Below are 21,031 nucleotides of genomic sequence, written 5' to 3' on the forward strand. Positions count from 1 at the left end.
GCCCAGGGGTTACACAGCTAGTAAACATCTGAGGCCGGATTTGAACTCAGGTCTTTCTGACTTCAGGTCTAGAACTCTATCCACCTCTAAATGACTTTTTATGTGCCTTTTGCTTTTTCTTATCTATCTATCTAATCTCTGTCCCTACCCACCATCATGAACCCACTCCCCAAAAGAAAACACCCATTGTACATGAATTTTTCAAGAAACTGAGCAGAAAAGAATAGGAGAGAGATAAGACTATAGCTGGATGTGCCAGAAGACCAAGGGAAATTTGTTTCTTTTCATTTTTTAGGATTGGGGAAACCTGAGCATATTTGTGAGAAGATAGAAAAGAGACAGTGAAGAAACAGACATATTTCTAACAGAGAAGGGATGAATGATCATTTGAGCAAGATCTCAGAAGAGAGGAGAGAGAAAATAGGATCAAAGGTTTAGGTAGAGGGATGAACCTGGGTGAAGAATAGTGAAACCCCATCCTCTGAGACAGAGGATGGGCTAAGTGCTGCAGTGGATAGAGTGCCAGGCCTGAAGTCAGGAAGACTCATCTTCCTTAGTTCAAATTCAGTCCCAGACACTTACTAGTTATGTGACCCTGGGCAAGTCACTTAACTTTGCTTCAGTTTCCTCATCTCTCAAAAGAGATGGAGAAGGAAATGGTAAACCACTCCAGCATCTTTGTCAAGAAAACTCCAAACGGGGTTCAGAAAGAGTCAGACATGAATGAAAAACAGCTGAATGACAATGGTCTGAGATAGAAAGGAAGAACCAGAGTGTGATACTCCTGGGACATTTTGAGATGTGAAAGAGGGTAGCCAAACTGGATGGCCTTGGTGGTCTTAATGAAGTAGGCTGCAAGGTCATATGATGGGAGTATTGGGGATGCAGGTGGAAAAGTGAGAAGGGAAAAAAACAAAGAAAAGGCTTAGAGGTCCTTGAGTGCAGTAAGATAAAGGAGTCGTGGGATTGTACATTCTTGGAAATGGCCTTAAAAAATCTCCTAGTCCAGCGCTTTCAGCTGATGAGGAAACTAAGGTCTATCAAGGTGAAGAGACTTATGAAAACTTACACAAGGTAAGTAGCTGGTAAGGAGCAGAACCAAGATTCAAGTTGGCTGATTCAAAATCAAGGACTTTGTAATTTTCTCGTGGTACATGCTCAGTAAACTTTTTAAAATGTGTGATACCTGTAGAGATTCTGCAGTACAAACTCCAAATCAGCTCAAGAAATGCCTCCCAAAAGCCTACAGGAAGACAGAGTGTCACTATATTAATTATCCAATGAGGACATATAATAAGTAGGTGGTCTATCTGGGTGGCCCCTTACTTGAGTTGCCAGTCCAGGGGTCTCAATTTCTCTCTGGGGCATTCATAGTATAACTCTGTAGGTCTCATTCTGCCTGTAAAAACCTGCAAACTCATGCTGCCAAACCCACAGTCATGTGATTTGGTTCAATCCCCTCTGATCGGAAACAGTATTCATCTAGGAAACGAAATACTATATTTACTGAAATGATGAATACTATATTTATTATACTATATAATACTAATAATATATTACTATTTATTTACTATTTAATTACTATTACACTATATAATACTAATACTATATTACTGAAATAATGAAATACTATATTTAATGTAAAATTTAAGTGGATAGTGTTAAAATATTTAAGGAAATATAAATTATATATAACATAAATAAAAATATTAAACCTATAGTCTACATAGAGCTCATGAATTTCTACTCTGTCTGGGCTTCTCTCCCTTCCTCATTTCAAGGACCATCTCCCTGTCAACACATACATAAATTAAATGGCGACATACTGTGATCACAAAGTTTCTTGTAAGTAATGCGATCCAAGAGAAATAGACCAACCACTCCGTTATGGAGAAAGCTACCTCCAAACATCTCCTAAACCTCCTCCTGTTTGCTTTCTAAAATCTTAGGGTGTGGTAGGGGAAATTCTTGTTATCTCCTGGAAAAAGAATAATGGAAAGGGGTGATTGCACCCCCTCTCAGGATCACAGATTACCAACAAGGGAAATCAGTCTTGCTCTCCCTCCTCTCTCCTCAATCACTTAGCTCACTGGCCTTATGGGATTTACAACAGCTGGAGGCTCAGCAACTTTGGACCTTCTGTCTTCCTCCTCCTCCTCCTCTGGCTTCTCCTCTTCTTCCTGCTCCTCCTTCCTTTCAGCTCCATCCGTGCTCCAAGATCTGGATCTCTCTCACTGGCCTGGTGTTTGGTAGCCTCACTCACCAGAGCTTGTGCCTCTGGCCACGGCAACAGCAGCGCTGGCAATACCAGCAATTGCATCCTTAGCTGCCTCATCTGTCTCATGACAGTCTAGAAATTCACATCCAAGGTCAGTGGCAGGAAGACAACCCTATCTAGATGCAGCATCAGTACAGCTTGTATCCCTCTCCTCCTATCACATGGCAACCTGCCACAGAACATACTGCTCGACGTTTTCTGCTGCTCACTCTCTACCCAAGAGAGGAGCAAAGTAATCTCACTTCTGGAGTGGTGTCTCATAAGTTGGGTTGAGTCTTCTGTAAAAACTTCCTGAATGCTTGGATTCCCATGGAGATTAAAAGGTGATATGGAAATGCTGGCTACAAATGAATAAAAGTGCTGGCTATATTTTGCATACGTGTCTACCATATCTTCTCAAGCAGTTTGTGAGCTCCTTGAGAACAAAGACCATGTCTTCTTCCTTGTAGCATTACCCTGTATCTCCTCCTTTCCCCACTCCCCAGCCTCAGCTCTGAGCACAGGGCTCAGCACCTAGAAGCTGCCTGAAAATTCTCGTAAGACTGAATGAAGAACAGGATGGATTTCATAGGGTGATAGGACATCGCTTCGTTTATATCTGTTCATAGAGTGGCATCAAGGGGCCGGCTGCTTGGTGTTCAGATTTTCAAGTGTTGGAAGAAGGGAAGGAAGCACACAACTTTGGATCCTCGAAATTAGTACTAGACAAAAAGTGTTGGTTCCATAAGGGTTCTGACCTGAGTGAATTTCCATTTGGATTTGTGCTACTCAGAAAAGATATGGAGTTCAGAACTGCAGAGGTCAGGCAGAAATAGAGATCACAGAATTTTGGAAACATCCCTGAATTAACCATGTAAAGCAGAGTTAGAATGTAATGGATTATACGACACCTGGAATCAGTAGGATTTTTAAAAATAGATTTCTCTCGATATCTTTTTTTTACTTAGTTTAGGTTTCTCCCTTCCAGAGAGCTAGCCCTTGTAAAAAAGAATCTCAAAAAGAAAGAAAAAAAAGGAAAAGAAAAAAATTCAGCTAAACTGATCAATAAATTGAAAAATTTCAGACTGTATACAATGTTTCATACTCATGGTCCTCCGCTACCTACACATATGTGCATGTGTGCACACTGGGAGAAGGTATCTTCTCATAGCTCTTCTTTGGTCCCAAGCTTGTTCCTTTTAATTTCACAACATTCATTTTTTATCGTTTTGTGGCAGTTGTTCTTTTCATTCACATGGCGGTAGGCATTGCTTCTACTGTTTTCTGGGATCTGCTTATATCCCTTTGTATCAATTCATGAAAGTCTTTCCATGCATCTCTGTATTCATCATGATCATTTTTTACTGCACAGTAATATCTCATTACATCGATGGACCACAAATTGTTTATCTGTTTAATGACTTTGTCCCCTTTACTCTTCCAAGGAATCCTAGTGACATTAAGGAGTGCGTGTGGGGAAGGCAAAGATCTTTGAGGGAAGCCGAGGGAAGTTCTTTCTTCCTTTCTGGACCTACATTCAGGCCCTAAAGGTGAGTTGGATGCCTGGTGGGAAGGGTGTTATCTTTGTGTTAGGGGGAAGGAGGTTGAAGGTCATGGTTGTTTGGGATCCTAATTTCCTGTAGTATCACAAGGAGGCAGAGCTACAAGCAGGGTGGGATAACTAGAGCATTGTCCAAGGAGTCCGATTTACAGGACCTCAAATTTAGTGGGCACTGACAGAATTCAGAGTACTTCAGCAGCTAGAAACAACTTAGCACATAGTTAACAAGAATTAAAATTGAAAGTTAGCAGATGCTGGGTTGCAACAAACTCCTTACCATCCTGCTCCCTAACAACTGAAGGCAACCTTTGTGCTGCAGACCCCAGATACATAAACACATATATTAGGGTACACAGGATATTCATGGCACATGGTTAACACATAATTAAATAATATAAAGCTCCAGAATTTAATCTGTGTTCCTATGGATTACCCACTAATACTAATTATCCACTAATATTCTGTCCCCTCCTTGCCTTAGTAGATGCTTCCATAAGTTGCTGTAGCCAAACAAAAGAAAATTTAAAAAAACCCACCTTATCTAGTTGCTGTCCTCCTGGTGATGGATTTCTACAAACTTAGATAGGAGGATCCTTTGCCGACTGACACATAGACTCACAGCCCATTACCTGGTTCTTACCCAAACTCCAGACTGGCAGAACCTTCCAGAGTTTGCACTGCCCTGACAAAATAGCCTTTGGGAACCCGAGGTCAGTTCCATACCACAATGAATTGGGTTGTAGTGGAAAGAATGGTGGACTTGGAATTAGGTGTGACCTGGGTTAAAATTGTACCTTAGATCCTACTTGCTAAGTTATATGGCCATATAAGCTTAAGCTATTTGAGCTTCAATTCTTGTGAAGGTCAAAAATGTGATCTTGCAATGCGATTTGCAAACATTGATGTGCTGTGCAGGTGACAGCTCTTATAATTATTTTTGGTAAAGGAAACTTGGTGGCTTAGGGGAGGTCTCCTTACATTGCCTTAGAGAAGCAGGTCTACTTTCTCTCACATTGTCTACTATGAGAATTATCTTGGATGACTCTTAAATTATGGCTTCCTTTTCTCTGACCGCATCACCTGTTGTGATTGGTTTGAAACTTCATTTGCCATGAAGGTGTGATAAGAGCTGATAGATAGGATCCTTTTCGCAGGCTAGAAATGTATGAAGCTTTAGTTTGTGGATATAAACCCCAAATACCTATTCAATCAGGAGCAGGCAGAAGAAAGGAAACCTAAGCAGACTCAGGCTTGAGTAACAACCAAAGCATCGATCAAAAGAAAGCAAGCAAATTAAACTATCCTGAATAAAATACTGCAAATCAGAATCTTGTGTTTACTGCTCTTAGCTTCTGGACACATTATTGTAAAGGAAGATTTAAAACACTACATAAATGTTAGATATTATTATCCTAGGGATCAGAGTGATGCCAGATTTTTCACAGAATAGTATATTCTCACTCATGAAGCAACATTTTTAGCAGCTGCTGTGATTCCAACAGGGGAGAGATCTGCTGTGCACACAGAAGGGTTAGAAGCAGCTCATGCATAGAACACCAGACTTAGAGTCGGAAAGACCTGAGTTCAAATCCAGCCTTAGTCACTTAACCTCTGTCTGCCTCAGTTTTCTCATCTGTAAAATGGGGAATAAAAATAGTACCTACCTCCCAGGGTTGTTGTGAGGTTCAAGTGAGAGAGTAGCTGTAAAATGTTTAGCACGGTACCTGGCACAGAGTAAACACCATATAAACATCAGCTAAAGGCAAGGATACAATTGGCTTTAAATGAATTTGGTTTCGGTGTCCTGACAAATTAATGTGTGAAGGGAAGGGTGAAGGGAAATATTTTTCAGCGCCAAGTTCCCTATCCCCATCCCTTCCCCCACGAGAAGACAAAGGAAGAATTAAGGGCTCGACCAAGAAAGGAAAGCATGGGGACCTGGGTGGGTCCAGAGGGGGGACCTGGGTCTGTCCGGAGGTGGGGCCATTGCCTCGGAGGGGAGGGGAGGCTTGAGAGGTGGAGGATGCAGGGAGAGCGAGGCCTCGGCTAGGCGGGGATGGAATGGGAAGAGCAGACGACACCCAGAGCGTGAGAGATACAGAGACAGAGTGAATCCTCGGGCCCTATCCGCGGCCAGTAGCGGGGTGCAGAAGGAATGGGAGGAAGGGTATGGGGGGAAGCGGGACGGCTCCCACTGTGCTGGGAGCCGGGAGACCCGGCTTTCAGCCTCGGATCGGGTCCTAAAGAATCTCTAAGATCTGGGCAAATCACATTCCCCCTTCTGGGCTAGTTTCTCCACCACTAAAATGATGGGGGTGGACTAGAGGACCTTTAACTTCCATGATGCTCTAAGATATATAACTCAGACCCTCATGGAGAGGCAGAACCAGGTAGACGTGTGTGCGGCCAGAGCGACCACATGGACTGGCCTCTAGTTTCAATGTCTCGGGGACTCTGCGGCCCCTTTAAGGGCACCCACACTGCTCCGCCCCATTCCACCCCTACAGAGATTCTCGGCTGGGTTCGAAGCACAAAGCTTCCCGCGAAAACTACGTCAGAACGGAGCGCGCGCGCGGGAAGCTCCACCCCCTCCTCTCTCCTCCCCCCCGCCCCCTTCTCCCCTTTCCCCTTCCTTCGGTCCTCCACTGACTCCTGTCTCCCCTCCTCCTTCCCCTCCCCCCTAGTAGACCGGCGCACTCTCCATATTCCTATTGGTCTGTACAGTCCGGCGCGCGGCGCGGCTCTTGATTGGTTCTAGTGCAGAGGGCTGAGGGGGGTGTGTCCGGCGCGGCGCGGCGCGCGGCGCGGCCCCGCCCCTCCTCTGGCTGTGTGCGCGAGGCGGCTGTGGCGGCGGCGGCGGCGGCGGCGGCGGCGGCGGCGCGTGGCAGGCCCCGGCCGGCAGGCGGGAGGAAGCGGTGGCGGCGGCGGCGGCCAGGGCCTTAGCCTCGGCCTCGGCCCCGGCCTGAGGGAGGAGGGAGGGAGGGAGGGATCGCGGGTGGTGGCGGCTACGAGCGGGAGGCCCTGGCCATGACCGACTTCAAGCTGGGCATCGTGCGGCTCGGCCGAGTGGCTGGGAAGGTGAGCGGCCCAGGGGTGGGAGGGCGAACGAAGCGGGCGGAGGCCGCAGTCGCCATGAGGCCCCTCAGAGGGACGGAGGCCTCTCATGGGCGGCCGCGAGCCGGGGGAGTCCAGCAGCTGAGGCCGGGCTCGGGAGCTCCGAGGCTGCTGATCCCCGCGGGGCCCGCCCACCCACAGCCCGGGAGTGGCCGCCGCCAGGGTGCCCTCCCTCCCCTCCTCCGTACGGAGCCGCTGCTCTGTCCTGGCCAGGCCTCACCCCCCCAACACCCACTGAGGCCCCAGGGCGGCGGGGATGCCCCCCCCACCCCCGGCCACCCGACCCTGGCAGCCCGAGTCCTCCAGCCTCACCGGGGTGTCAGGTGTCAGGCTGTCTCCTCCACTCCCCCCACCCCCGGGTACTCCAACTATTGGCGTGAGCGCTGAGGTCTGTGGTCCAGCCGAGGGCCAGTCTGCGATGGCCGAAGTTTCGAAGAACGTCCAGGTTCACGGGATCCATGAGACCCAACAGCATAAGTCTGGACGGGTGTTGAGGTTTAGGTGTGAAGTGCCTAGAGCAACTCATGAGCTCTAACCGGTGTCTGGGGGTGCACCAGGGTCTGGTGCTCCTTGCTTCCTGGGATAGGTGCAATCTAACTCAATCGATCCAAAATGCTTCTGTGGGTCCCTGGCTAGCACGAGCCTCTCTTGAAGGCTTTTTTTTTTTTTTTGCTTTAAAAAAAGAAAAAAAGGGAAAAGGTGTTGTGTACTAGGTTCCAGGGTTTCACGTCTAGTTCTGTAGAATGATCTCCGTGTCTTCTTATTGACTGAGCGAAGCCCATTAGTAAGATAAATGCATTTTTTTAACCCATGTTGAGACCACTGGATTAAACTAAGGAGTTTGCCTAGGGAAGGCAGTGAGCAAGTAGTTACACTGTTGTGTCACACTGGCCTAGAACAGTAGGGGGAGCCTGGGGAATTAGTGCCATGGAGCAGCACCTGAGCCAGTTGTAGGTGGTACTTTACCACCATCATCTTCTTAATAGCAAGCATTTATATAGTATGTGCTTTAGGGTTTGCAAAATGTAATGTAAAAATGTCCCTCTCTTCCCCTCTTATCTATTCTTCTTGCTTTTTTCTTTACTTTCTTCACCTGCTTTCTCACTCTGTTTTGTTCCTCTTTCTTTTATGTACTTTGTCTATGAGTTAAACTGCAAATGGTACCTGTGAACATTTTTGCTCCCTGGTGCCACCAGCAAGTTAGAAGTTGCTGACTGCCTAGTCTGGTGAGAGTCTGGTCCAGGAAAGCCTTGCTGGTGGTTTTCAAGTTGGTTGCCTTGCAGCTAGCTCTTGATAGATGAACCTATGAGAGAGGCAAGTGGTGTAGGGGACAGTCAGGGTAAGCATCAGCAGCAATTGAAAGTAAAGCCATTTCATTTACATGAAGGTTGGGGGTCTGTATGCATGAAGAAATTTAATGTGAAGTTTATTTGCTTTGATAAATTTTTCTAGCTAAGTTAGGCTTTTTCATGCAGAAGTGGAAGATTCTGATAGCTATCATTGTAAGACAAAATTTATATTTAGGTTACTCTGATGACAGGGCTGATTTTTAGCTTATACTATGCGAAACATTTAGTACTGTAGTGAATTCTTTCACTTGCTATTATTACCTACTCATGTTGCTTTCCTTGTTATTTACTCATCTAATTGAGGGCAGGTGAGTCAAGGTGATTAAAATAACATTTAGTTACCATCTAACTTCAGAATTTCAGTGTGACTCATAACTTCCTATTGAAATTATTTCAGTGGTGGCCTTACCTAGCTTTGTTGATGATAAGTGTAATTCTTTACAATGTCTGGTTAATTTTCAGACAAAGTACACGCTGATAGATGAACAAGACATCCCACTGGTGGAGAGTTACTCTTTTGAGGTGAGAATGACCTGTTCCTTGGGTTGGGTTGTGGTTGGACATGAAGGACTTGGAGAAATTACAGATACTATTTATTAATAGTCTTTCTTCCTGCTTGTACTCTGGGAATGAAATTCCTCTAGATGCCAGAGCACTAGTTCTGAATCACCTAAGTCAGCTAATTTTTGATCAGTTCTGACAATCAGAACTATACTGTATCCTATATTCAAGTTAGAATTTGTATCAGAAACTTTGCCTTCTTCTTCCATGGCCATGTTTTTAGGAGCAGATGACTTGGGTCCAATGTTTGTTATCCCCTGTGTCACCGACATCCATGAGGGCCAGATGGTTTTGTTTCCAAAATATTAGAGATTAAGCTAACATTTTCACTGGTTTTATTTTTTCCCCCAGTTTGATTTTGAAGTGTTGTTGCAAGGTGGATTTTAAGTATTTTCCTTGTCCTATGCCAGGCACGAATGGAAGTAGATGCTGATGGAAATGGTGCTAAAATTTTTGCTTATGCTTTTGACAAAAACCGAGGAAGGGGATCTGGACGTTTACTTCATGAGTTGTTGTGGTGGGTATTGTGTAGAGATCAATATTTCTGCCTTTTATTTGGGGTGTGGCTAGCAGTTTGTGTAGAGTCTGCCACTTATCCATCCAGTCCCCTTAGTCTCCCTGAATAAGTCCTGTGTGATCTCTGATACACTGGGTGGGGTGTCTGGGAGGAGTTTTAAGAGTACCAGACTGTACTGTGCATTAGACCCATGGGAGGAGTGGGGGGGGAGGGTTGCTGCCTTTCCCTTTTGAACCTTATGTTCTCCTGCCCAAACTAAGTGTGTAATAGAGAATAATATGGATTACAGAAGTTTCCAAAGACAAGGTGAACATGCTGCCTTGAGTATCAAGGCGCTATCAAGTTTTTCTCATGAAAGTAACCAGTGAAGGTGAATCTGGAGTCATATTTGGTTCCTTCACTTTTTCCTCTCTGAGTCTGTAGGTAGGGACCAGGTGTCTTTTATCAGGTGCTTACTATTTTTTTCTTAGTGGAGAACTCTAGACTTGTGGGAGAAGTCCTAAAGTTGTTCATTTAAAACCAAGGCTGGTTATTTCTCAGCCCCTCTTTTTTAGTTTCCTTATATCAGTGTCTGATTGGCAAGAAGACACTTATTTCCAGTTTGAGCTACTGTGTAACAAACTTGAAATGATGTTCTTGTGGGAACATTCGGCTAATCAGTCCAGAAGGGAATATAAAAATCTTGGGTCTTAAGTTTTTTAGAATAAATGTTCCTATTTCCTTTATTTTAGAAGTTTACTTAAATCTCACTTTCTTTTTATGGATGTATAGAATTACTTAGTCTGGATTTTAAATTTTAACTGAATTTCATCTGTGTTTTAAAAAATATTTATCAAAATGTTAAAACCTCTTTGTACATAGACCCTACTTGTGTGTATTCAATCCCATATACTGATCAATTGGGCTAATTCTTAGAAATGGATAGTTAGTACACTTTGCAAAAGGATTATCAAAGTTGCTTTAACTCATAGTCACTCTTATTAGCAGGTCACTTGAACTTTGTGGATCATGTGACAGATACAAGGCCCATGATTTCCAAGTGAAAGAAATGTAACTTTTCTAGGTTGGGACATATGGAGTATCTTGAAAATGACTAGTGGCAATTTGTATTATATTCACAATTGAAAGTGCTCCTGAGAACATGACCATAGTAGGTTGAGCAGGTAAAGATGAAGTGGAATGTGTGTACAGTCGATGATGTTTCTAGCATTTATTTATGTTGTATTAAGATGTCCTAGACACTGTATACACCTACATATATACACACATGTATTTATTATATGTGCATGTATAGATCCATATCCCTACACAATATGTATGTATATGTATGTGTACTTTGTAAATACATACACGTATATGTGTGTATATAAAATAATTTCATTTGATCCTCATAATAACCCTGTGAGATTGGTACTTAAAGGTATAACTTCTATTTTACAGATGAGAAAGCTGAGGCTAAGATAAGTTAAGTGACTTTAAGCTCTGGTGTTTAAGAGAGGGGAAGTAAAGGGACTAGGCTGAACCGAACAGCCTAGGGAGAGAGAAGGACATTTACCTTGGAGTCCAGTTTGGCTTTTGTGTCTGGACTGAGTGAGTAAAATGAGGTGAACGTAAGCTTCTAAAGTTTCCAGTACCTTAGTTTCCTAGAGTTAAGTAGCATATAATTCCATTGCCCACGGACAAAAGGTTTTGTTCCTACGGAGAACAATGCTAGGTGTGTGCTATATTAGGTGCTTTGGGTATTCTGTGTGTTATTCACATATACTGAAAATGTCTTTGAATAACAGTAATTTACTTTCTGTAAAAGTACCAACAGTATTTTTAAAGAAACATTTGTCTGTATGTGCCAGGGAACGACACAGGGGAGGAATTGCTCCAGGATTTCAGGTGGTACATCTTAATGCAGTAACAGTGGACAATCGACTAGACAACCTGCAGTTAGTGCCATGGGGTTGGAGACCCAAAGCAGAAGAAATCTCTAGTAAACAAAGGTATGTCTGAATTTGTGCCAGTCGTAAGTGATGTGGATCATAAAGGCTGTTGATAGACCTTGCTGGGATAATTTGGGAGGATGATCCAAGTTCATTAATCACTAAATTAGTTCACTTTTAAACCAAATTACATTTTTCTTTCTTTTTTCTTCATGTGGATAAAACAAAAGAAATTGAATAGTTTCTCTACTTTAGGCAGGTGGGGTGATTCTCAGCTTTTCCCTTTCAACCTGTAAAGTCTTTCCCCCATGTGAGAGAAAGGGGGAAAAGCCTGATCCAAACTAGGCCTAAGTAGAAGAAAATCATTGAAGTACTCAGTGCATGTGTCTGTGCTTGTTTTAGGGAGGGGGTTCTTTAATTTATTTTTCAGAACCAAAGGAATGTAGGGCAGGTTTCTGGAAATACAAATTGCTTTTCTTAGTGTGTGACTCTTTACTTGAATGCCTGGTAGAGGAAGCTGTTTGGGATGGTGGAAGGAGCACTGGAACAGGAGTCAGAAGACTTGGGTTTGACTTCTAGTTCTACTGGTTATCATATTTCTTCTCTGGCTCTTAATTTCCTTATATGTAAAATTAGAAAGTTGGTCTATTATCCCAGTAGGATTCCATTTGATTTGAAAATAAATCCATCATCCAATAAACATTTGTTAAGAGTGCATAGTGTGCCATAGTACTCTGTTAGGTGCTAGGGATACAAATACAAAGAAATAATACCTATTCTGAAAAAGCTCATATACTAAAAAAAATTAATTTTTTTTAAAGTGCTGAGATTTTATTTTTTTCAGTTCCACGTTTTTTCCCTCCTTCATCCTCTGCCCTACCCAATGAGAAGGCAAGAAAAACAAAACCTATAAGAAATATATGTAATCATGCAAATCAAAATTTTGTGTTAGCTATGTTCTCCCCCAAGAAAAAGATGCTTCAGTCTGTACTCTTGAGTTTTTTTAGTTTTCTATCTGGAGGTGAATAGCATGTTTCATCATGAATCCTTTGGAACTGTGTTGGGTCATTGTGTTCAACAGAGTTAGTAAATCTTTCAAAATTGATTAACTTTACAATATTGTGTTAACTGTGTAAATTGTTTTACTGGTTCTACTTACTTCATTTTGCATCATTTCATACAAGTCTTCCCAGGTTTTTCTGAAAGGATACCCTTCATTATTTCTTATGGCACTATAATATTACATCACATCAGTATACCATAACTTGTTCAACCATTCCCCAGTTGATGGGTATCCTGTTTCCAGTTCTTTGCCACATAAAGAGCTGCTATAATTATTTTTGTATATATGCCTCCTTTTCCTCTTTCTTGGATCTTTTTGGAGAAAAACCCTAGTAATATTGTTGCTGCCTCAAAGGGTATATGTGCCTATATTCCCACATCCCTTCCAGCATTTGTTATTTTCCTTTTTTTTTCATCTTAGCCAGACTGAAGGGTGTGAGGTAGTAGCTCAGTTGTTTTAATTTGTATTTTTCTAATTATTAGTAATTTAGAGCATTTTAAAAATATGGTTATTGATAGCTTTGATTTATTCCTCTGAAAAGAGCCTGTTCATAGCCTTTGGCCATTATTAATTGGGTTAAAAGCTTATGTTCTAATGGAAGGAGACAACACAAACATAGATAAGTATTTATAGAATAAATATAAAGAGAACAGATATAAAGTAGTTAGATACAAGATGATTTGGGAGGAGACAATAGCAGTTGGGGGATTTGGAATGGCTTCATGTGGTAAGTGGTTTTTAAGCTGTATCTCTGAGGAAGAGGTATTCTGTGAGGCAGAGTCTAGCAAGGACTTCATTCCAGGCATGACAGGCAGGCACAACAGCAGGAGATACAGTTTCATGTTTAAGAAACAGAGAAGACCAGGTAGGTTGGATCACCAAGTGAGACAAAGAGAGTAGCATAACAGGCCGGAAAGGTAGAAAGTCAACAGAAAATCATGTGGTTGGATCATATGGATGATCGTCTTTTAATCTGGTGTGACATGATCTCTAATGCCTTTTCCAGGCATATGATTCTATTACTTTATGCCCTAACTGTTTTGGACCTGAGAACCCTGGACTTTGAGAACTCATAGCAGGGATTCCGTCAGTGGGCAGGCTGCTGAAGGACAACTTCTAAAGATCCTTTCCTTGAATAAATATAAGCCCCTGGGAGGAAAGGCATTTGCAAAGCATTGAGTGTCCTGCCTGGCTATTCAGGGAATTATGATTTGTTTCCTCACCTGGTTCTTTTCCAGGTAAAGATACCAAGCAAATGAGAAGGTAGTGAGATTTAGGAGCTGAGGTCAGGGGAGCTCCCATTGCTAGTCTAAGCTTCATTCCTGAATGATTCACATTCTTGCTTAGGCTGGGATCTATGGCCACTTAGACTTTTTTCCTACCTATTTTCATAAATTGTCAGTTCTTGGAGTATCTTCAAAAATAACTCCCTGGCAAAATTTACAGAATTTTTTCTACACATGGTAGGCAATACTTGATGGTTCTATCGATGTTTAATACCATTTCATATTACTGAGCTTAAAACTATTTTGTTTGGGTCACTTCTATCCGGTGAGTATAGTAGCTGAGTCATGATCATTACAGTGTATAACATTTCTAAGCAATCTAGAAAATGCTGAGTAGATAGAAACTGAAGACTGCCAACTACTGCCATTAAGTTTACGGATTTAAGATAATTGCCGTTAAGACATGAAGGCCATCACCAGTTATGAACCCCGGGAGAATCTGGCCTTAGAAAAATGTTGCCTCTAGGAAGGACTAAGGGAACATCCACCCTTGCTACTTGGGCCATTGTCCTATCTTAATAGGGGATGTTTTTTGAATTGGTATCTCATGAATGGTTTTCCTCACAATGCTTTGGGAATAGGAGCAGCTGACAGAGTATTTTCTGATCAAACTGAGTTCTCAAAATACTGATTCGCAGGTGTTTGTGCCTTGTTGGACACAATTGGATTGGGCTTTTACTCTTATTATTAGTTGCTGGTGACTCTTTGTTTTATGACTCTTCTCCATTGATTCCCTTGTCTTTTACTGGTTACTCTGAGGCCAGTGCATGTCTTAACTTTTTGCTTCTATATTTAAGGGAGCAGAGCCTGTACTGGCTGGCAATTCAGCAGCTTCCTACTGATCCTATTGAAGAACAGTTCCCTGTCCTGAATGTTACTCGTTATTATAACGCTAATGGAGATGTGGTAGAAGAAGAAGAGAATTCCTGCACATACTATGAATGTCATTATCCCCCATGCACTATGATTGAAAAGCAGGTATGTGCAGTAGCATGTGGATTATAGCAGTGAGAGCTTTGTTAGGTATACTTCCTACCTACAAGTGTTTGTTGTAATTTTATTCCTTAACACCAGAAACTATTAAAAGATTCCTCCTTAATTTCTTTTATTTTAGATTTATTTTTGTTTTGTTTTGTTTTTTGGAGGGGGAAAGGCAAGGCAATTGGGCTTAAGTGACTTGCCCAAGGTCACACAGCTAGGAAGTGTGTCAAGTGTCTGAGGCTGTATTTGAACTCAGGTTCTCCTGACTCCAAGGCCGGTGCTGTACTCACTGTGCCACCTCATTTCTCCTTAGATTTATTTTTGATATTGCCTTATGCAGCTCTTAATTATTTTCCCACTTTTTTCCCTTCTCCCACATTGAAATAATATTTAGTTGGGGCATGGTACTCAGTTGCTTACAGGTGGCTGACTGGCTTCTTTTTAGAGCCTTTTTGCTCCATGACCGATTTCTGTTTATTGAGAAGGAAATGATGGGTTTTCCATGTTCTTTCTAGTTACGCGAATTCAACATCTGTGGCCGATGTCAGGTGGCTAGGTACTGTGGTTCCCAATGCCAGCAAAAGGACTGGCCTGCTCATAAGAAACACTGTCGGGAGAAGAAACGAACCTTCCAGCAAGAGCTTGAGCCAGAGCGATGACTGATCAATGACATCTCAGCAGTCAGATTCCTGCTCTCATGGGCATCTGTGGACTCTTGTTTTTGCACAGTAATAACAGACTGGTTATTGAAGCCGGAAGCACTGAAGAACCCAATGATGCTTGCATAGAACAGCCACTGTATAGACCAAGCCACTTCAGGGGCTCTATGTAAGGGGACGTAGCTTCCCCTCCAGTGTTATTCTCAAGCAGAGACTACTGTGGAGGCTTCAAGCAGGAAGCCTCTCATTATTTATATGTTAATATGTTTGTAAACTCATGTACAGTTTTTTTGGTTAGAAATTACAAATAGAATCATTTACTGTAATCTTCAAATGAGAAACTGTTGGGCCACATGTCTAAAAACCGTCATGTAGCAAAAGCCCATCACCTAGATAGCTGGAAGCCACAGCACTTGAGCCAAGGTCAGGGGGATGGGCTTCCACCATCAGCAGTTACTTTGGAGAACAGTCTGCATGGAAGTAATATTTAAAAAAAGCAAAGTAAAGGGTTGGAATGATTTGTTGTCTTGACTGTAGTTTTCTGCTGTCCTCGTCAGCCTGTGGCCACCCTTCCCTTTGCATTGGGGTGGTCCTCCTGAGCTTTATATTTTTGAACTGAATGGTGGAGAAGATGAAACTGAAGTGGAATGTAATTACATGTTGTCTACTATTGAATATTCAGGCCACATACTTAACACTCAGTCTTGCTGGAGGACCCTATTTTTTGTGGTTGCAGAAAGTGTAGCCTGTTTTTCCTCAAACTATGACTGTTAGGGGCCAAAATTTTGTTTCGTTAAGGTAGTGGGACTGCTCGAGTGAACTGGTTCAGGCATGGCAGCATTAAGTTGCGGCATGAGAGCATTCTGAATCGCCATTTTTGGTGGTGCTCTTTTCTGAGTGCTCATTTGCCTCCCTCTCTATTTCCAGCCTAGAACATAGCTGCAAGAGCTTTATCCCTGAAGAGATCTTAGCTACTATCAAGAAAAGGCTGCTGAAATCTCCTTCCAGTATTCATTTAGGGTGCCCTCTGTTTTATGCTTATTCATGGTCTCTACCTGGATTAGGTGGTTTGTGTGATGAGAGGAGTATAGGTAACTGCCTTACTAAATACCACGATGGACTGAAGAGCTGAGTGTTGTGAGGGGGCTGGTATAAGAATGGAAGCAACAACAGTCATTTCCCTCCCTTCAGTGCATTGGTCTTTTCCAGCATGCTGCCATGTGGTCCATAGGAATGCTCACTGAGTGGGGCTATGTCTAGACTTGGCAATAAGTCCAAGTTTCTTTATAGTATGTTTTCCCAACTCTCTACTTCCTGGGATACCTAATCTCTGCTTTATAAGGCTTGTAGGAAGTCCTTGATAAAGTATGGGGCTATGTCTAGACTTGGCAATAAGTCCAAGTTTCTTTATAGTATGTTTTCCCAACTCTCTACTTCCTGGGATACCTAATCTCTGCTTTATAAGGCTTGTAGGAAGTCCTTGATAAAGTTGAGTTTAAATAAATGACCAGTCCCTGGTTAGTGACCAGTTTTGTGTGCTTTTCACAGCCACCTCAAGTCTCCATTTCCACTGGTAGTGAGACATCTTTAGGTCTCTAGACTGCTCTTTTGTCTCTTGGACTTCATCTTGTTGCTGAGTGTCCCCCTGTACCCTATTTGTAAAATGCCCAATCAGCCCAAAATGCCCAATCTGAGTTCCTGGATGTTAGAATCTGTAGCAGGGAGATGGATGTTTGTTTCAGTTCTATGGTTTGGGACTCCAGGTAAGAGAGTCTTGCTTAGTGTCTTTGGCCTGGTTTTTAGTATCAGCATAGAACCAGCAATGCTATGATGGAGTGAAACATGGGGCAGCAGTGAAGAAGAGTTATCTTTTAAATCTGTTAGAAGTAGTTTTGATATAATGGACTTGAGATGAGAAGACTTGTGTTTTGAGTCCCTGCTGGACCATTTGTGACCTGGGTCTCAGTTTCCTTATCCATTAAAATGGACTGGACTGGATGATTTCCAAGGTCCCCTCCATTTCTATCATTATTTATTGTTGAAGTTCATTCCTATAAACATCTTTACATATGTGGATATCAAACTCCACTGTGACAGGTAAGTAACAAAATTGCACTTTGGAATTGTACCGCCATTTCACTAAAAACCTTTCCTACATTTTCTGTTAGCTGCATTTTATACTAATTGTAAAGGTGAGTTGTCAAAGTATGTATTCTGGGGATGAGGTGCAGAAATTCCCCATCTGAGACAGGTGATACAAATTGGGGGCTTGAGGGGGTACAGTCAGGCCAATGTTGAGGTGGTGATGAGATCGTGTATGCTGGGAAGGGTAGATAACTTGTCTAAGGTTAAATAGTGGTTACGCAGAGGTGATCTGTAGCAGGGTTGAAGTGTGGGTGGGTTCTGCAGTCAAAAAAGGATTGCCTTTACTCACTAGCAGAGTTCAGACTGGTCTAGCCAAGTCTAAGGAGTGTGGCCTCTGGTATTAGCTGCAAGTAGGTTATTTAACCTGTTCCCAAGTCATCCACAGTGAGATCCTATTGTCATTCACTTGAATTGGGTTCATGTGGGTCTTTAAAGTTCATGGGACCAGAAACAGGAAGCAGATCACCTGGTCCTCTGTGGTCTGTACCTTGGAATCCTTAGGGTGGGCTAAGGCCCTAGGTGACAGTCATTTGGGTGGAGGCCTACATGTACTTTTTGAGGTAGATGCTCATAGTGCAAAGACCTCATTAGCATTTTAGAATTGTCTTCAAGTCATGGGCATCTCTGACCATCTTAAATGTTAACATTGCTAATCTACTCTTCTGACTCAAGATTTAATCCTCTGATCATGGGATTAGAAATAAATCATAGTGTATGTGATATTTGTCCTTATTGGGGGAGATAGCCTAACTTGTTTAGGGGGTAAATGATGTGCAGGATAGGCTCTGTATGACTTTACTTGGGAGAATATTCATCGAAAAGAAAACATTAGGTTCCACATTGTACTCAGTACCTAACCGAAAAGACTGAAAGAAAACTGGTGGGTGCATTATTTTTAGAAATATTTCCTAAATTCTGCCTTTAATCTAGAAATCAAATTAACAGCTTGATTCTATAGGTTGCCACAATAAGTCATAAACACTATGTCTAATATCCCTTTGGTATTTCTGACCCTTGTCTGTGCTGCCAACTTTTTCTGCTTATTCCCTGTACTAACCTCTTCTGCTTTTGTGCGAATCTGGGAGGAATATACGATATACACTCAATTTCTAACTTAAAGAAAATGGGCATAATTGTTAAGCAGCTGTACTAAGCAGTAAGACATCTTTCAAAGTTTTTGGAAGAAAATAATAGGGACAGTTTACTTTTTTCTCCTGTATAAATTTCCTGGCATAAGAAGCAGGAAGCCATTGGTACATGGTGAGTTACATAGCAGTGAGAGCCATGGACTACCTGGAGTTCATATCAACCAAGTTCTTTCCTGTATTACTGAAAATTATCTCCCCCACTAGACCCAAGCCAGTATTGCAATTTCCCTCATATATTCTCTGGGAAAGCACTGGGCTGGGAATCGAGGAAAATAGAATCTTTTAAATCAGGCTTTCCTTCTGTCGTGTTGGGCAGGTTTCCTTCCCATTTATACCCTGGGGGATGCCCCTACTTTCCCTCTACCTTACAAGGATCTGCAACTGAAATGAAATAATGAGGTACTGGAAAGAAAGGCAAGATTAGAATTTTACTTGTTTTCTATTCAATGTGTAATCCATATTATTTCCCTTTTCTATCAGGTCAGACTTTATAGCTAAAAAGTGCTAACCAGATTAGTATTTTCAGATCATTAAAATGTGGAATGCGCAAGGTTTTTCTAATCTTTTGAAAAAAATTCTAATCTTTCTGATTTTAATAGCCTCAATTTATATACTTGCTATAAGTGGATAGCTTGGTGTCACATTTCCTTTCCTTGTTCAGGGGCACAGGACAGAGATGTTTGGCTGAGGCTATCTTAGATGATGATGATTTGGGGGCAGCATGTTAAAGATCACCATCTTTTACATTAAATTGATGGTGATTGCTGCCTTGTGACCCTGTTCATGATGAGGTGTAGAAAATTTGTGGGACTGGCAGTCTTTTTCCATATTGAATTCCACAAACATTAAGTGCTTATTGCAACCAAGGGGCTGTTAACTACTGGAAGAAAAGCAAAGATTGTTCATGATGGGGCTTTTTGGCTCTTATTTTTGCAAAACCAGTTCCCATTAACTTTGTGGTCTCTGGGGCCTAGCTCCCTAAGAGGTCCTTGTGGGCAGTAACCAAAGCTGGGCCCTGGACATCCACAATGAAGCCCCATAGCCCTGGACATCCACAATGAAGCCCTATAGTTGTGAGTCTCAAGGCAAGATTTCCTTTTCCTTGTAGTACTAAGTCCCCCCTCCCCAACTTTTGGGGGGAGGTGGAGTAGAGGGAGAGGAGAGCTCGGGCAGCTCCTCTTGATGGGCACCATTTAGTGATTTGTGTAGCTGCCCAGGAAGATAGTATGTTCAGTCAGGTTCCAGCTTTGTAGTTATGCAAATGGTCAGAATGAGACCAGTCTCAAACAGGAGTTGCGTCTGTTTGATAGGAGTGTCTGGATGCATCAGCCAAGGATTAGTACGTGCTTTGAGGAGGGGACAGGAACTAGGAATGGGGACAAACCAACTCAGATGAAAGAACGTCTAGTCCCCGAGGCCCACTTGTTGAATAGTTAATGTGTAGGATTAGAAGAGAAGGACAAACTGGTTTGGCAAGAGTCTAGTAATTATGGTTCCTCATGTGGAAGGGAAGCTTAGGTCTGTGTACTCCCACAGTGACTTCCTTGACTTCCTGTCTGAGCCTGGAGCTCTGTAAAATTCTACCCTTAACACTATGCTGGACTAACAAGGGCTTCAACATAATGTTAAAATGGCAAGGTCTTTCTAATTTTTTCCTTCTAATTTTAATAGCCTGATATAAATGAACCTCCCTTGGCATCTTTATCTTCCTCCTGGTTTAGTGCACAGGGCCAAGATCTATTTTAGGATGCTACTATAACCTGGGTGAAGCATGCTCTCCATCATCTTTTATAATAAAAGATGAGTCACTAATGGTGAATGGGAGACATAATCTGGACAAAAGTATGTTCTGAGGGTTGAAGTGAATTCAGCTCTGGATCCAGCACTGTCTCCAGGTTCCGCGGTAGGAATGACTCTTGTGAACTTCGTCACTGATGGCTGGGTCTGGAAGTTTAAGAAAAAGTCAGAAGGCTTAAGGGGATGATTCCAAAACATGTCTACATCTCATTTAATCAAAAGGACCCCGAGATCACCATTTCGTAGATGGGAAAACCAAGGCCCAGGAGGCACAGCCAGAATGAGAACCCAGTTTTCCCAGCCTCCAGTCCTGTCTCTGGGGGCTTGATTTTGTTCCCCCTCTCAGGGTTCTTCCTGCCCCCGGGGATGTTTTCAAGGTTGTTAATTTAGAGTTAGCAGCTATTTTATTATTAATAATAATTGATGTCATATCACCCACCAGGTGCTCTGTTCTCCAGTTCCATGTTTCAGGAGGGTCTGCCTGTCTGGAATCAGCCACAGAACTGGCAGAGCTATCAGGGGGCTCTGGGTGTCTCCCCTGCCCCAAGAACCAGTCCTCAGGGGACAAGGGCCCATTAGCCCTCCACCTTGCCCTCCAGGATTCCTGCCATCCCCAAGCCTCTTCAATAACCCTTCCCGCTTATTTAGGGAAAAAAAAAGCT

General features: G+C 42.6%; 2 protein-coding genes across 2 annotated transcripts in view; one reads left to right on the forward strand and one right to left on the reverse strand.

Moving 5' to 3' along the window:
- The window catches only part of LOC118842317 (proline-rich protein 18-like), a 62,611-nt gene extending 55,764 nt beyond the window's left edge, over positions 1-6,847 (reverse strand). The window contains exons 1-2 of the mRNA XM_036749887.1: positions 6,839-6,847; positions 6,541-6,780 (exon numbers count right to left, since the gene is read on the reverse strand). Of these exons, the coding sequence (XP_036605782.1) occupies positions 6,541-6,780; positions 6,839-6,847 (249 nt within the window). The remainder of the gene's footprint in view (positions 1-6,540; positions 6,781-6,838) is intronic.
- ZMYND19 (zinc finger MYND-type containing 19) lies at positions 6,712-15,797 on the forward strand. Its single transcript, XM_036748533.1, has 6 exons — positions 6,712-6,896; positions 8,744-8,803; positions 9,253-9,359; positions 11,210-11,350; positions 14,437-14,617; positions 15,136-15,797. The coding sequence occupies exons 1-6, from the start codon at positions 6,846-6,848 to the stop codon at positions 15,277-15,279; spliced, it is 684 nt and encodes a 227-aa protein (XP_036604428.1). The 5' UTR covers positions 6,712-6,845; the 3' UTR covers positions 15,280-15,797.
- The last annotated feature ends 5,234 nt before the right edge of the window (positions 15,798-21,031 follow it).

The sequence above is a fragment of the Trichosurus vulpecula genome, chromosome 3 (genome assembly GCF_011100635.1).
Source record: "Trichosurus vulpecula isolate mTriVul1 chromosome 3, mTriVul1.pri, whole genome shotgun sequence".
NCBI classification, from domain to species: domain Eukaryota; kingdom Metazoa; phylum Chordata; class Mammalia; order Diprotodontia; family Phalangeridae; genus Trichosurus; species Trichosurus vulpecula.

Bases quoted from the DNA above. Each gene is read 5' to 3' on its own strand.
- ZMYND19 (XM_036748533.1), top strand. From the start codon at position 6,846: ATGACCGACTTCAAGCTGGGCATCGTGCGGCTCGGCCGAGTGGCTGGG. The intron at 8,804-9,252 runs GTGAGAATGACC...GTCCTATGCCAG, and splicing joins TGGAGAGTTACTCTTTTGAG to GCACGAATGGAAGTAGATGC. The intron at 14,618-15,135 runs GTATGTGCAGTA...TGTTCTTTCTAG, and splicing joins GCACTATGATTGAAAAGCAG to TTACGCGAATTCAACATCTG.